Source organism: Mesoplodon densirostris, chromosome 3 (assembly GCF_025265405.1).
Source record: "Mesoplodon densirostris isolate mMesDen1 chromosome 3, mMesDen1 primary haplotype, whole genome shotgun sequence".
Taxonomy (NCBI): Eukaryota; Metazoa; Chordata; class Mammalia; order Artiodactyla; family Ziphiidae; genus Mesoplodon; species Mesoplodon densirostris.
In genome coordinates this window covers 53845635-53861760 of record NC_082663.1, presented here as the reverse complement: position 1 = coordinate 53861760, position 16126 = coordinate 53845635, and the positions used below count along the sequence as shown (strand labels likewise).

Genomic DNA, 16126 nt, shown 5'->3' with positions numbered 1-16126 from the left:
AATAACCAAAGGCAATTCTTGAAAGACTGGATTAACATACCTTTGGAAGCTCTTCAATCTGATTAGCATCTAAGTAGAGCTCCTCCAGAGTTTTTTCAAAAGTAAAAATCTCTTTGGGAACCTGTTCCAAACTGCAATGAGAATAATCAAGAGTAGTGACGGTCTCCTCTTCTCCTCGTAGACAACGACATGGTACCAACCGCACAAACAAACTTCGTTTTGTAGTCATTTTTAGACACTGCAATATACAAACAAAACTAAATTTAGTAAAAACATGTATTATAACAATTTTTCAAAACAAATTATTCCAATTCAATTCTCACAGTTTCCATATCACAGATAAATATCTCCTTCCCAACACACACTAAATAGAATGCATTTAACATTGCTTTACTATAAATTTTATATATAGTGAACTTCAAATTAAACTCAAGCACTTCTGTACTTCACAAAACGATCCATTAAGTAACCAATTACATGCTTCTATAAGCATATAGACCCACCTCCCAGAGTAATGAAAGTAAAAACAAAAATAAACAAATGGGACCTAATGAAACTTAAAGGCTTTTGCAGAACAAAGGAAACCATAAAAAAGACGAAAAGACAACCCTCAGAATGGGAGAAAATATTTGCAAACGAAGCAACAGACAAAGGATTAATCTCCAAAATATACAAACAGCTCATGGAGCTCAATATCAAAAAAACTAATCAAAAAATGGGCAGAAGACCTAAATAAACATCTCTCCAAGGAGGACATACAGATGGCCTAGGGGCACATGAAGGATGCTCAACATCACTAATTGTTAGAGAAATGCAAATCAAAACTACAATGAGGTGGGACTTCCCTGGTGGCGCAGTAGTTAAGAATATGCCTGCCATGCAGGGGACACGGGTTCGAGCCCTGGTGAGGGAAGATCCCACATGCCGTGGAGCAACTAAGCCCGTGCACCATAACTACTGAGCCTGCACTCTACAGCCTGCGAGCCGCAATTACTGAAGCCCGCATATCACAACTACTGAAGCCCATGGGCCTAGAGTCTGTGCTCCACAACAAAAGAAGCCACCACAATGAGAAGCCTGTGCACCACAACAAAGAGTAGCCCCCGCATGCCACAACTAGAAAAAGCCTGTGTGCAGCAACAAAGACCCAATGCAGCCAAAAATTAATTAATTAAAAAAAAACACAAAAAACTACAATGAGGTGTCACCTCACACTGGTCAGAATGGCCATCATCAGAAAATCTACAAACAACAAATGCTGGAGAGGGTGTGGAGAAAAGGGAACCCCACTGTGGAGAACACTATAGAGGTTCCTTAAAAAACTAAAAGTAGAATTACCATATGACCCAGCAATGCCACTACTAGGCATATACCCTGAGAAAACCATAATTCAAAAGGACACATGTACCCCAATGTTCACTTCAGCACTATTCACAATAGCCAGGACATGGAAACAACCCAAATGTCCAATGACAGATGAACGGATAAAGAAGATGTGGTACATGTATACAATGGAATAATACTCAGCCATAAAAAGGAATGAAATTAGGTCATTTGTAGAGATGTGGATGGACCTAGAGTGTGTCTTACAGAGTGCAGTAAGCCAGAAAGAGAAAAACAAATATCGTACATTAACACATATATGTGGAATCTAGAAAATGGTACAGATGAACCTATTAGCAGGGCAGGAATGAGACAAAGACGTAGAGAATGGACATGTGGACACGGGGGGTGGGAAGCGGAGGGTGGGATGAATTGGGAGATTAGGATTGACATATATACACTACCGTGAGTAAAACAGACAGCTAGTGGGAACACGCTATAAAGCACAGGAAGCTCAGCTCAGTGTTCTGTGATGTCCTTAGATGGGTGGGATGGGGGTGGTGGTGGGAGGGAGATCCAAGAGGGAGGGGATATATGTATACATATAGCTAATTCACTTCGCTGTACAGCAGAAAATAACACAACACTGTAAAGAAATTATACTCCAATTAAAAAAAAATTTTTTTAAAGAAACATGGTTCATTAGTCTGCTCATCCTCAACAAGAAAAACCCTAATAAACAAAGATATTTCTTTAATATCTAAGAGCTGTTTCTCAATTAAGAACTTGACTCTATGCAGTTCTGAGTAGAAAGTGGGTGTGCAAAGATATTTTCAGGTCTCCTAACCAGCCATTAACTTTCCTGTAACTCTCCCACATCGAAATTCCAATCTATGCCAAGTATATTTTGTTTCAATTAATATTGTTCTTTTAATTTTTCTAAAGGTTATAGGTCTTATATGTGTATAAGTTTACACAATAGAGAAGAAACTTGCTCCAGTAAAGTGCAGACGCCATTACTTCGATCTAACTGGGGGGAAAGGCTCAATTCTGAATTAGTGAAAATTCTCAAGGCTAATTTTATTAAGAACACAACGTTCATACAGAGGTTAATTCCAACTAGGAGGCTAGCATTATACTAGCAAAGAAAAGCTTACATCAATAAATGATTGCTAATTAATGTTATCAATTCTTTGTAAAATAATAATAAATTCTTGCCCTAAGCAGAAGACTCTATTAGAGTATTAGATTACTTCTACACAGAGCCAAGGCTAGGTTGAAGCCAGTGCAACAAATGCCTCAGGCACACACACACACATACAAAAACTCAGTAATCAAATTAAATATTTTAAAGCAATATCTTTTTAAAAAATCAAAATCACTGAAAAATAATCCATTAATGACCAAAATGGTAAATTTAAAAATAAAGACAGAATCAGTATGACTAATTTTTTTTATTTTGCCTCACGCTCCAATATGGCTCTACAAGGCACTGCTTCTAACTCTTCTAATTATATCATATTCTTAAAGAGTTTGACAATAGGATAAGTATTTCCCTTGCAATTAAAAAAAAAATCTGACTATTCTTACTTACTATGTGTGCCAGGCACTGTGCTAAATTCTTTATATATAAACTGTATGTTTCAGGACTTTCCTGGTGGTCCAGTGGTTAAGAATCCGCCTTCCAATGCAGGGGACATGGGTTGATCCCTGGTCGGGAAACTTAAGATCCCACATGCCATGGGGCAACTAAGCCTGCGTGCTGCAACTACTGAGCCCACATGCCACAACTAGAGAGCCCTCGTGCTGCAACAAAAAATAAAATAAAATAAAATATAAAAAACTATATGCTTATTCTCATTTCATCCTCGTGTATCTTTCTAAGGTATGTATTATTATTATCCTTATTTTTCCATAAAGAAACTGATTCTGTGCTTGTAGTGCACTATACTGCTTCTCAATATATAATGATATACTTGAACTCAGATTCATGAAATAATTCAAATATCAATAGGTCTTTACTACATACTTCTCCTTTAGGGTTTACAAAAACAAGCTACTGATGGGGTTCAGGACAAACCACCCCAAAATATGGCACCCCAAAATATGGCATACTGAATATTTTAATTTTAAGCTAAAGGAGTTTGATAAAACGGCAGAAGCAGGAAGGTCACTCTGAGCTTCCACGCCCTTCTCCCCTGAAACAGGTAATAAAATCCTCCTGTGAAAGGTGCCCTCCCTATACCAGGAGGTATCTCTGAAGACGAAGGAAGAAGAATTCTAATGAACAGGACTTGTTAAATCTCCCCCAGTTTACTACACTTACTTCATACTCTTTGATCTATCGTATTTCTACACAACTGTCCACTTCATCAAACATGGCATAAAAATACTCAGGTTTAACTGTTTCTTTGGGTCTTCCTTTCCTTACAAAGGCTCCCTATGTCACTTAAAACCTACATTAAATAAATGTATATATTTTTCTTCTTTTAATCTGTCTTTGTCAGTTTAACTTTCACATCCAGCCAGGAACCCTAAGAGGGCGAAGGAAAAATTTTCCCTTCCTTACACTATGATGTCAAACATCAAATGTTTCTATCTAAAATGTTTGTCTCATGGGGATGTAATGTACAGCAAGGTGACTATAGTTAATAATACTGTACTGTATATTTGAAAGTTGCTAAGAGAGTAGATCCAAAGCTCTCATCACAAGAAAAAAAATTGTTACTATGTATGGTGACGGATGTTAACTAGACATATTGTGAGGATCATTTTGCAACATATTCAAATATTGAATCACTACATTGTATTACTTGAAACTAATACAATGTTATATGTCAATTATACCTCAAGAAAAACAAAAAATTACTTTGTCAATAAAGTTTACTGAATATGTTTAATCTATGTTTATATGAAGGTGTATTTTACTGATAAGAATAAGCAGTCTTATTGATCTAATAAGAATTTAATCACTGAAGGGGAATTTAGCTTATACTTGTGTGTTTAATGAGATAATAAAAAAGATTCTAAAAATGAATATACACTTTCTTTTTCAAGAGATTCTAAGACTTCAACTGATAATGAGTTAGGGGGACACTTAAGAAAAACGGGAGGGCTTCCCTGGTGGCGCAGTGGTTGGGAGTCCGCCTGCCGATGCAGGGGACACGGGTTCGTGCCCCGGTATGGGAGGGTCCCACATGCCGTGGAGCGGCTGCGCCCTTGAGCCATGGCTGCTGAGCCTGCGCGTCTGGAGCCTGTGCTCCGCAACGGGAGAGGCCACAACAGTGAGAGGCCCACGTACAGGAAAAAAAAAAAAAAAAAAAAAAGAAAAACGGGAAAAAAACTCTATCTGCTCTGTCCAATCTGGTAGCCACTAGACACAGTGGCATTTTAACCTGAAAATTCAAGTTAAATCAGACAAAATTTTAAATCTGGTTTCAGTCACACGGACCATATTTTAAATGCTCAATAGCCACAGGTGGCTAATGGATACCATACTAAATAACAGAAGATACAGAACATTTCTATCACTGCAGGAAGTTCTAGGAGACAGCACTAATACAATATTTCAAACTATTATTCTGGTTCATATTATAACTACTGTATGCTTATATTTATATAATATGATAGTATGCAATAACTTGCAAGATATGGCCTAAAAAATCCATTTTCCAGAAATCATAATGGATTTGGAAGTATAACTCCCAGCTGAGAATAATGGACATGAAATGTTATTACCAAATGTACATGGTTTAAGAGTGTAGGGACTTCCCTGGTGGTCCAGTGGTTAAAACTCTGCACTCCCAATGCAGGGGGCACGGGTTCAATCCCTGGTCAGGGAACTAAGATCTTGCATGCCGCACAGTGTGGCCAAAAAAAAAAAAAAAAAAAAGTGTATTTATTTTATTATATTTATTTAAATCATCTGTGCAGGGCACTTGGGGTAGGAGGCAATTTACAAGGCAGAATAATTGTTAAGAAAGTCTTGTTAAAAAGACTTCCAAGACTTTTCTGTAGTGCTAATCATATTGCAGAACTTCTCAGAAGAGACCATGAATTCAGAAAAAGATTAGACACTTAGCTCTAGGAAACTGCAAAGAGTTTACATCTCAAGTGAAAACTTCCCCCAAAAAACAAAACAAGGGCCTCCCTGGTGGCGCAGTGGTTGAGAGTCCGCCTGCCGATGCAGGGGATACGGGTTCGTGCCCCGGTCTGGGAGGATCCCATATGCCGCGGAGCGGCTGGGCCCGTGAGCCATGGCCGCTGGGCCTGCGCATCCGGAGCCTGTGCTCCGCAACGGGAGAGGCCACAACAGTGAGAGGCCCGCATACCGCAAAAAGAAAAACAAAACAAAACAAAACAAAACAAAACTTCCTGTGGACAGAGACAGTGGAAAGGGCAATTTAGACCTCAGAATAAATTCAGTGGGCCTGAACCAATACAAAATGGATCCCAATTTAGACTAAAAACTTCTGATTGATAAGAAAGGAGGGGGACCTTAATTATTGAGGTCAGAAGAGGAAAGTACCATATGAAAGGGAATGAATAACAAGACCCAAAGAGATCCTCCCTTACACAATACTACAAAGAAGTAATAAACCAAAGGGAGAAAGACTGGCCTGATCGGAACAGGAAGTGATCAACATGGGACCGCTAATTAGAATTTTAGTGTTGTGATATAAGAGCCACTTAGAAATCAGACTTAAAACGGCAGACACAAAAACATTCTAATCAAATGGAGGAAGAGAAGCCAACCAAAAAAAAAAAAAAAGGCATAATAACTCAAACATTTTCTAACAAAAGAAATTAAAACTACTTACCACTGGGTTGAATTTATCTCCCTGATGTTTCTTAATTGAGCCAACATTCTATGGAAACCATAAAAAGAAACAAAATTAACAATAAAAATAGATCTTTAGGACTTTAAGGAATATCTCTTCTAATTTCTTATTTACCTCAAAATGTAAATTAAAATTCTCAATAATTCAGCCCCATAATCTGACACACACAAATTTGCTAACTTCTAAATACATGGCTACCTTCTCGACCAGTCACTGGATTTACTGTTCATAATACATTTGTAAACTATTGAGAGCCCTCATCTATATCAAATAATAAATACCTCTCTATCTACCATTAAAACCCCATTTTTTTGCGCTTACTGAAAAATAATAAAGTTTTCCCAAGCAAATAAACTCTAATCACCAATTATATTTAAATTTAGTAATTTTTGATGGTTCTATGCAGCAGACACTGTTAATTACTTATCAGTCTTTTCCCCCTTTCCAGAATTTTCCTTATTCAGGGTGGTAATAGACCCAGCTAAAAACCCACTTTTGAGCTTTCCAAGAAGGGTGAACAGGTAATGGATGACACAGTTAAGATCAACGACATATACTTAGAAGTCTACTTTGGGGGTGGGATGGGGGTTGGTCCTGGAAAAACATTTGCTTTCCTTATCCTGAACATGTCTACTACTATCCTATGACCATGAGTCAACAAACATGAGGATTAAAAACCTACCAAAAAGGCTGACAGAGTAGAAAGACAAAACAAGCTGGGGGTCTCTAATAGCACAGTTGAGTAGCTGAACTACAGAAATATCTGGATTTCTTGGTTTATAAGAAAACTAAACCCCTATTTGCTTAAACCATTGCTAGGTTTTCTGTACCTGTAACCAACACATTCCAAAATAAGACAGCCCAAAACCCAAAATAACAGCATTAATGTATATACATCATAAATAATCTATTTTTAAAGATATTAATAAGTATGTGTTTCAGAATTTACAGGGTCACTTTAAATATACTGGGCTATATGTCTCTATGCTAAATTGTTTAGGACTGCTGAGTTGTTTAACCTTCTCCACAAATTCCACCCATAGTACATGCCACAAAAAATACCTTTGCGTATATCAAGCAAAGATGGCCACTTAATCTGTCACTCAAGGTACTCCCACATACATAGTAGTCTGGTAAAATGGCATTGCCAATGAACTGAGATGGAATAAGGCTACAGAAGGAGCAGGTTAGAGAGAAGAGAGAAGGAAGTTTGTGTTTAGAGACTTTAGCTTGAAATACCTGAAAGCTGTCCTACTGCGATCCTACATAGGCAGTTGGATATGGGTATTCAGAGATGTGGGGAGAAATCCAAACTGAGGATATAAATTTGTAAGTTATCTGTTTAGAGATGATATTTAAAGTAATGAAATTAGATGAAAGAATCAAGGGCATGAATGTGGACAGAAGAGTACAGGTTCAAAAGAGAAAGAAAAGAAGAAGGGAGGGAAGAAAACAGATTCAATGATTGAGCCTTGAGATATTATAAAAATAGGTCATAGGGCTTCCCTGGTGGTGCAGTGGTTGGGAATCCGCCTGCCGATGCAGGGGACACGGGTTCGTGCCGCGGTCCGGGAAGATCCCACATGCCGTGGAGCGGCTAGGCCCATGAGCCATGGCCACTGAGCCTGCGCGTCCGGAGCCTGTGCTCCGCAACGGGAAAGGCCACAACGGTGAGAGGCCCACATGCCGCAAAAAAAAAGGTCATAAAGAAGAAATAGAACCAGAAATAGAACACTGAAGAGAAGCAGTCAGTGAGTCAAGAGAAACTACCCCCCAACCACCCACCCAAAGTGTGATGTGGAAAAAAATGTTTCAAGGAGGAAGTTATCAACTATGTTAGTAAGAACTTTAATTGTCACTGTGTAATCATGTAAAGGTCATTGATTATCTTACTGGGCAGTGGTAGAGACAAAACACTGTTTGGAAGGGATTCAAGAAATAGGAAGAGAATAATTTGACACAGCAAATACAGGCAACTCGGGTAGTTTAGCTAAAAAAGACATTGGAAAAATAGAGCAGTAGAGAGAGCAGAATGTGAATCAAGAGTCACAGCAGTGGATTTGTAGGCAGATGCGAATAATCTAGTAAGAGAAAGAGATATATTTTTATAAAGAGATTTGGAAAACCATTCATAGACCATCCTAACAAAGTTTCCCACCAGTTTCAAAAAAAAAAAAAGCTGCTCATGAGGAGGAGAACAAAACAAAAGAAACCTCGGGTGCCATGGTACAACTACTAGCTAAACGAAATTCACTTAGGGTATTTCTAAAACTACTACAGATTACCGTAGCCTCTCCCTAGAGATTCTGATTTAGGAGATGAGATATAAAACTCAAGATTCTTTATCATACACAAAATGCTGATGTGATACTTTTTTCTAACAGTTTCAACAATAATCAATCCATAGTCAATATTATTTCATCTAAACTCAAACCACCATCTTTTCCCCTTTCCATCCTTTTTTGATAAACTCTCATTTGGGGGATTACTGTACCAAGTGAAAAGTGAAATCACTCTAAAGGTTTTCTAAAATATAGTATGTTACACTTCCCTATGGATCTGAAGAGATCACAAGTTATACTTGGCTAGATTTAAGAGAAATCTTATGTTGGAACCATCATTTTAAATGAGTTCAGAAGTTGAAATGTACAACAAAGGCTCCTCAGGCATGCCCATAGCCATTAGATGGTATTTAGTGGTTGTGTAAGATCATTTTAGTTTAATCATGGCTATCACAGTATTTGCTAATCTGTATTTGGTACAACCTGTGCTTAATTCTGAGGCATTTTATGGACATTATTAACCCATTACCGCTAAGTACATGAATAGTAAATGAGGAAAATAGTTATATGCAAAAGAGCAAAAATAAAAACGTAAAAAAAGCTATGTAATGAAAAAAACAAATACTGTATAGGAGCATTTGATTCTGAAGGACAAAAATAACTGAACGTATAAAATGTGCTATGACTACAACATATACAGCAAGAAATGAGGAAAGGAGGCTGGTGAAATAGCTAAATTTCACACTTACAAGGTCAATGCTGCTGTCTGACCCCTGCTAGCCTAATTCTAATTCAGTAGAAAGCTGAGAGCTTCTTCAATGTCAGCACTGTTAATCAAACTTTCACATCAAACCATGGTTAGCCTAAATATGCCAAAAAACAAACCTTAATGTGGAATAAAATAGTTGACATACATACTGAAGTTATATGGAGTTCCCACATTTGCAGAAACTTCCACTTTATATTTTTACAAATAACTTAACATAATAAAAAAGACCTTTAGAGTACAGTTTGGCAAATGCATACATCCATAGAACTAACAGCAACCAAGATATAAAATCTTTCTATCACCCCAGAAAGTTCCCATGTGCTACCTTCCAGTCAACACCCTGGCCAAGGCAACCTATCCTAAATAAGAGTGCTATGACATTTGTGTACAGTATTAGGAGAATGCAGGCTTCAGTTCTTGTGGGTAAATATGGGAGTGAAATTGCTAGATCAAAGTCTATAAGCATGTTTAATTTTATTAAAGAAAAAAAGGAATAAACAAACAAGTCATTTTACAAAGTGGCTTTATCACTTAACACTCCCAGAGTTCCAATTAAATCCTCACCAACACTCGATATTCTCAGTCTGTCTTAATATTAACCTATGTAGTAGGTGCAGACAAGTAGCTCGCTGTATTTGTGTTTTGCATTTCTCTAATTACCAAATGGCATAGCAGAGCCTCATCTGTACTTGGAACTCAGTTAGATGATAAGATACTGGACTCAAGCCTTACATGACACTCTAGCGGGATAAGACTTTTGGAGAAAAGAGTGATGAAATTTTGTATATGGGAGGATTGCAAATTATTGTACAAGAGGATATACTATATTAGAAAACAATTCTCCATGAACATTTCACATTTCTGCATGGTCTGGGTCCACTGAGCAATGTCATTTACAGCCAATTTAAGATGTTTATACAAGGATACATTCCAGATAATAACACTTAGCAACATTGAGACAGTTCAATGTCCTCTCTCCAGAGATGATTTGTTTAAACTCCAGAGTAAAAATAAGGTTTCTATCTCTCACTCTCCTGAGGAGAGGATAGACAGGTCATCAGTGGTCCTACGAAAGATCAGAGTTTCCTAATTTGGGGTTCCCCTTCTGTAATGAACACTACTATCTGTGCAGGTACCACCATCTGACCCTCACTGTGAAGATCTAGGCTCAGGTAACCGACCCAAAATATGGCCCTGGTTGCTGCTTTTTCAGGGAGTAATAAACCCTTTGTTTCTGGTCTAGAAGTCTTGTGTTTTCTGGCAAGTTAACATTTTAGATTGTAAGTAGGGTAAAACCTCAGACTCTTTACTGTTTCTGTTTTAACCAGCGTAAATTAAGAAACATGGCCACGATGTTTTATACCACCTGAGATCAAGAGATGCAGAGTCTATTTCCCCACTCTTTGAATTTGGGCTGAACTGTGACTTGTTTGTAACAACTCAATGTGGCAGAAGTTAGGCAAGTAACAGTGCCTATGCCTCAAGAAGATTTACAACTTCTGCTTTTACCTTCCTTGAATGCAGCCCTGAGGACATGATGCTGTAATTCTTTATAGGATAAAAGACCACAAGCTGATTCACAAATTCAAGAGCTATATAAATTGCTGTAGTTTTAAGCTTAAGTTTACCAACTGTATTGATTTTTTCAAAGAGAAAACTTCATAATTTGTTCATTTACTTATGGGACATTTTCCATTTCCCTGATTTCACTTTTCTCTATTTTTTTGGCCTTTTATTTATTTTGAATTTGTCTCTCTTTTTCTGACTCTTAGGGTAAAGCTTATTAAGTAATTGATTCTAATACTTTATTCTTCAAGATTTAAAGCTATAAATTCTGAGATGCACTTCATAAAATTTGATATGTTGTCTTTTTGAATTTGTTTAAAATGCTAATTTCCCATTTGATTTATTATTTTACCCATGAGTTATTCAGAATCATCTTAATTTCAAAACATTCAGGGATTGGGAATTCCCTGGTAGTCCAGTTGTTAGGACTTGGAGCTCTCACTGCCAAGGGCCCCGGGTTCAATCCCTGGTTGAAGAACTAAAGATCCCACAAGCCACGTGGTACAGCGCCCCCCACAAAAAAAAAAAAGAATTCAGGGCTCTACTAAACCTCATTTTGTTACTGATTTTTAATTTAATTCCACTGTAATCAGAGAAAATAATATTATGATTTCAAGTCTTCACAATATGTTGAAGTTTTGAGAGCCCCACATGAGATCTACCGAGGTGTTTCATGTATATTTAAATGTCACATTCTGCATCTCTTGGGTTTAGTGTTCAAAAAATGTCAGGTTAAATTGATTGAGAGTGGTGTTCAAATCTTCTGTACCCTTACTAATTTATGGCATTCTTTTTCTACTAATTACTGAAAAGTACTTCAATCTCTAACCATAAGTGTAAATATGTTTTATTTCTGTCAATTTTTATTTCATGTATTTTGAATCTCTTATAAAGTATCAATAAATACACATTTGGGGTTCTTGTACCTTCTTGAGGAATGGATCCTTTTATCATATAAAATGTCCTTTCTCTCTGCTAATAATCCTTGTCTTGAAGTATAGTTTGCCTGATATCACTATAGCCATAGGAACTTTCTTTTGGTAAGTGTTAATGTATATTTTTCCAACTATTACTTTTAACCAAATTTGTCTTTAAAGTGCCTATCTGTATGAAGCATATAGTTGGGTCTTACTATTTTATCCAATCTGACAATTTCTATGTTTTGATGGTAGGCATAGACCATTTATATTTAATATAATTACTGGTGTGGTTTAATTTATTACATTACTATTTATTTTTTATTTGTTCTTTGTTCCTTTTTTTCCTGCCTTCAAATATAGTTATTTTTTCCTATATTATCTCATTTTATGGACTTTATACATATATATTTTGTGGTTGCTCTAGGAATGTACAGTATGTATTCTTTTTTTTTTTTTTTTTTTTTGCGGTATATGGGCCTCTCACTGTTGTGGCCTCTCCCGTTGCGGAGCACAGGCTCCGGACGCACAGGCCCAACGGCCATGGCTCACGGGCCCAGCCGCTCTGCGGCATGTGGGATTTTCCCAAACCGGGGCACGAACCCGTGTCCCCTGCATCGGCAGGCGGACTCTCAACCACTGCGCCACCAGGGAAGCCCCAGTATGTATTCTTAATTCATCATAGTCCACCATCAAATAATATTATACTATTCTAATTATACTATGTAATTTTATATATGATGTAACAAATGTAAGAGTATAATTTATTTATGTCTACTCTCGCTCATATTTCATGCTATTGTCATAAATTTTATTTCTACATATTATAAATCCCACAATTTTTTTTTGTTTTACACTATTCAACTGTCATTTATATAAATTTAAAAACCAGAAAATAGACTTTCATATTTATTCACACATTCACCATTTCTTAGTCTATTTCTTACTACTATCAAGCCCATTTGAATAGTTTTTTTTTAAAAGATACTACTTTTTTCAGTTCTAGAAAACATCTGGTGTTGGTACAAAGTTCCCAATACTCTCCTGAATACTCAACCCCTCATATGTTATCCTGTAAATTGTTTTAAAATCATTGTCTCCTAACTCATTGACTGCTAACTCTGGGTCATCTAATAAGTCTGGTTTTGTTAACTGTTTTCTCTTAATTATACAATCATATTTTCCTTTTTCTTTGTATATTTCATAATTTTTCACAGTATTCTAGATGCTTTTTATAAAATAACAGTTGAGAACTGAATGTAATATTGTTAAGTTTTACTTATTACCCAGAGAGTCTATGCTCTTCTCTCAGTTAGGATGAGTGACTGATAATTCAGATTCCTAGTAGAACCAATTTGAGCTGGGACTGGCTGCAGCTTCAATTAGAGTGAATTCTTCTGTGACCAATTCAACCCCCAACTTCCCATCTCCAACCACAGCCATATCTTTTTTTTTTTTTTTTTTTTTTGCGGTACGCGGGCCTCTCACTGTTGTGGCCTCTCCCGTTGCGGAGCACAGGCTCCGGACGCGCAGGCTCAGCGGCCATGGCTCACGGGCCCAGCCGCTCCGCGGCATATGGGATCCTCCCAGACCGGGGCACGAACCCGTATCCCCTGCATCGGCAGGCGGACTCTCAACCACTTGCGCCACCAGGGAGGCCCAGCCATATCTTTTTGATCTTGTCAAAATTTGAGATAGGAAGACTTTGGGCTGCAATTCCAGATATTTTTGGTTTGGTTTACCTTTAGATTCAACCCCAGCAGTGTCCCATAATTCAAGAACCGTTAGAATTTGCAGAACTATACATTTCTATAGGTTTTTTTCAACTAAGCCTCTACTCCTCTTTATGGCAAAATTCAAGGTAGATAAAATTATCAGGTTTAATGATTTAATTTTGCCCTTGGGGCTCTGTCAGATTCCCATCCCTGCACAAAAGTCCACACTGTCACTTGAGGACTGGATGATTTATATTCATCCCTTCAGTCTTTCCATTTACAGTAAGTCCTGCTTCATCCTATACTGAAGTCTGGCTGCGAAACTGCCACACTCTTGACTCACCTATGAGAGGTTCATGTATCTACGGAAGTCAGTTCACTAAGGCTTCCTTGATTCCACTGATTTTTTGCTAGCTCTATTTTTTTTTAAAGTGTGATTTTCATTCTTTACAGGTTTTTCTTATTCTTACCAGGGGATCAAAAAATTTTTGTGCTCTCCTATATGCTAACTAGAAGCAGAAATACTAGGAGAAAGTGCAATAAAATTTCTGGGGAAAAACAAACAAACAAACAAAAAGAAATACTAGGAGATTGCCAGTGTAGATAAAACAGTTCTGTTTATAGAAAAGATACTCCCATGGAAGATATCCAGTCTGACTCACCCCTTTGTGAAACAAACTTGGTCAAAGTAGAAGACAAATCTTCAGAATTCTCCTCCATCTCAGTTTATGGGACAAAAAGAGGGCCTAATTATTTTTACAGAAAAACCTTTCACTCCACAATTAGAAATAAGACTACAAATGCAAACATCCCAGCTAGAATTGGTTTATTTAACTCTGAAAACCTAACATTAAATAATTCTATAATCAGAGGGAGGAAGCAGAGGGAGAATGAGGAAAGAAAGCAGCTCAGTATGGCTCACAACCAAACTCAGAGAAGGTGAAACTGTGCCAAAAAGGAATACTGAAGGTCTGTGAGTAAATTTCAACTTTTTCTAACACAGAGTTAGTTCTGTTATTTTCAACAATAGGTCAATAAAGCTGTGCTAAGAGACGTTTGTTGGCAATATGCATCACAAACATGTATTCACAATGATGTTGTGCTTAACATGGTAGGAAATTAAATCTTGGCATTATTTCAAACTTAGAAATACTTTCTCATACTGTCTTGATCGGATTCTAAACTATTCCCATAACACAATCCAGTGGCAGGACTAATTTCTTCGTGTGTATTCCCTTATTTCTCTTTACTTCCTAGTATTCATCTCTATGCCAGAGTAAATCCCAATCTTCTTAGTTTCTGCTAAGGACTTATATAACAACTTCTTCTCCTCCTTGAACTCATTACACATGATTTGGGAAGCCTTGATGGGTATAGAACAAGATGCTCAAATAAACCAAGGAGAACCCTAGTTCTCTAAGATATTCTAAGGAACAACTGATTTTGATCATATGCAGAAATACAAGACTAAGTAGGTGTTATTTTTCCTCCCATCTTAAAAAGGACCTCTCCTGAGGATATCTCTTCAGTTACTAACCCATTTCTCTGCCCCCTTTTACAGCAAAATTCCAAACAAGTTGTCCATATGCACTGACTTCAATTATTTCATCAATAGTTTTCAAACCCACTCCAATCACACTTTTGTCCCAATTACTTCAGTGGAAACTGTTCTTCCTAGATTATTAATGGCCTACCTATTGCCAAATCCAACAGACAATTCTAAGTTCATCTCTCACTTGACTTAGTAGTAGCATTACTCCCCACTACTTTACTCATTTTCTTCACTTAGCTTCCAAGATACCACATCCTCCTGATTTTGTTCCTACACCACTGGCCAGACCTCAGTCTCCTCTGCTAATTGCTCCACTTTATGTCAACCTCTTAACACATTATAGTGACTGAGAATACAGATGTTGGCCCTCTTCTCTATCTATACTCATACCTTTGGTGATCATCCAGTTTCAAATCTTGAAATATTATCAACTCTTTCAATACTAAGTACTCTACCGAAACCTGTCTTAGTTTGGGTTCTCTCAAAAACAAAGGCTGAGGTAAAGATATGAATGCAGATAATCTGCCTAAGAAATGACCTGAGGGAGCACTGAGAGTATGAGATATGGAGGAAAAGCCAATATAAGAAATGGTATATTATCAAAGTCATCCCTAAGGACAACTAGGGTTCATTCTACTTAAACTCCCTGAGACAGGCACACAGGGGGTCTCAGAACTGTCTGCCTATAGGATGAGAGGAAAGTTGTTATCCATCTGCTCCTGTCTCCCACTAGTTAAGGACTGCTTCTATGGACATTAACTTTCCCAAACCACCAGCCCATGCTTGCTTTCTGGTCTAGATGGCCTCCCACAGCAGAGAAATCACTGGGGCTTACTTTCACTAAAAAGACAAATAACAAAACTTAACAATGGGCAAAGGATTTGAAGAGGCATTTCTCCAAAGAAATACCAATGGCCAATAAGCACATAAAAAGACGATCAACATCATTAGTCATTAGGGAAATATAAATCAAAACCACAAAGAGATAAAATTTTACACCAACTAGGGATGGCTACAATAAAAAAGGTAGGTATCAAGACAGATGTGGAGAAATTGAAACCCTCATACATTGCTGATGTAAATGTAAATTGCTGTAGTCACTTTTTTTTTTTTTTTTTTTTGCTTTACGCGGGCCCCTCACTGTTGTGGCCTCTCCCGTTG

At 37.4% G+C, this 16126-nt stretch overlaps 1 protein-coding gene across 7 annotated transcripts in view; it reads right to left on the bottom strand.

Annotated features, from left to right (window-relative positions):
• ERBIN (erbb2 interacting protein) overlaps positions 1–16126 on the bottom strand; it is a 114012-nt gene that overhangs the window by 71506 nt on the left and 26380 nt on the right. For 6 of the 7 annotated variants that reach the window (XM_060092972.1, XM_060092969.1, XM_060092970.1 and 3 more), the window contains 2 exons: positions 6144–6191; positions 41–238 (listed from right to left, as the gene is read on the bottom strand). In XM_060092972.1, coding sequence (XP_059948955.1) covers positions 41–229 — 189 coding nt within the window. In that variant the 5' untranslated portion in view covers positions 230–238; positions 6144–6191. Of the gene's footprint in view, positions 1–40; positions 239–6143; positions 6192–16126 lie in introns of those variants that run through there. The other variant, XM_060092967.1, reaches the window with a different exon arrangement.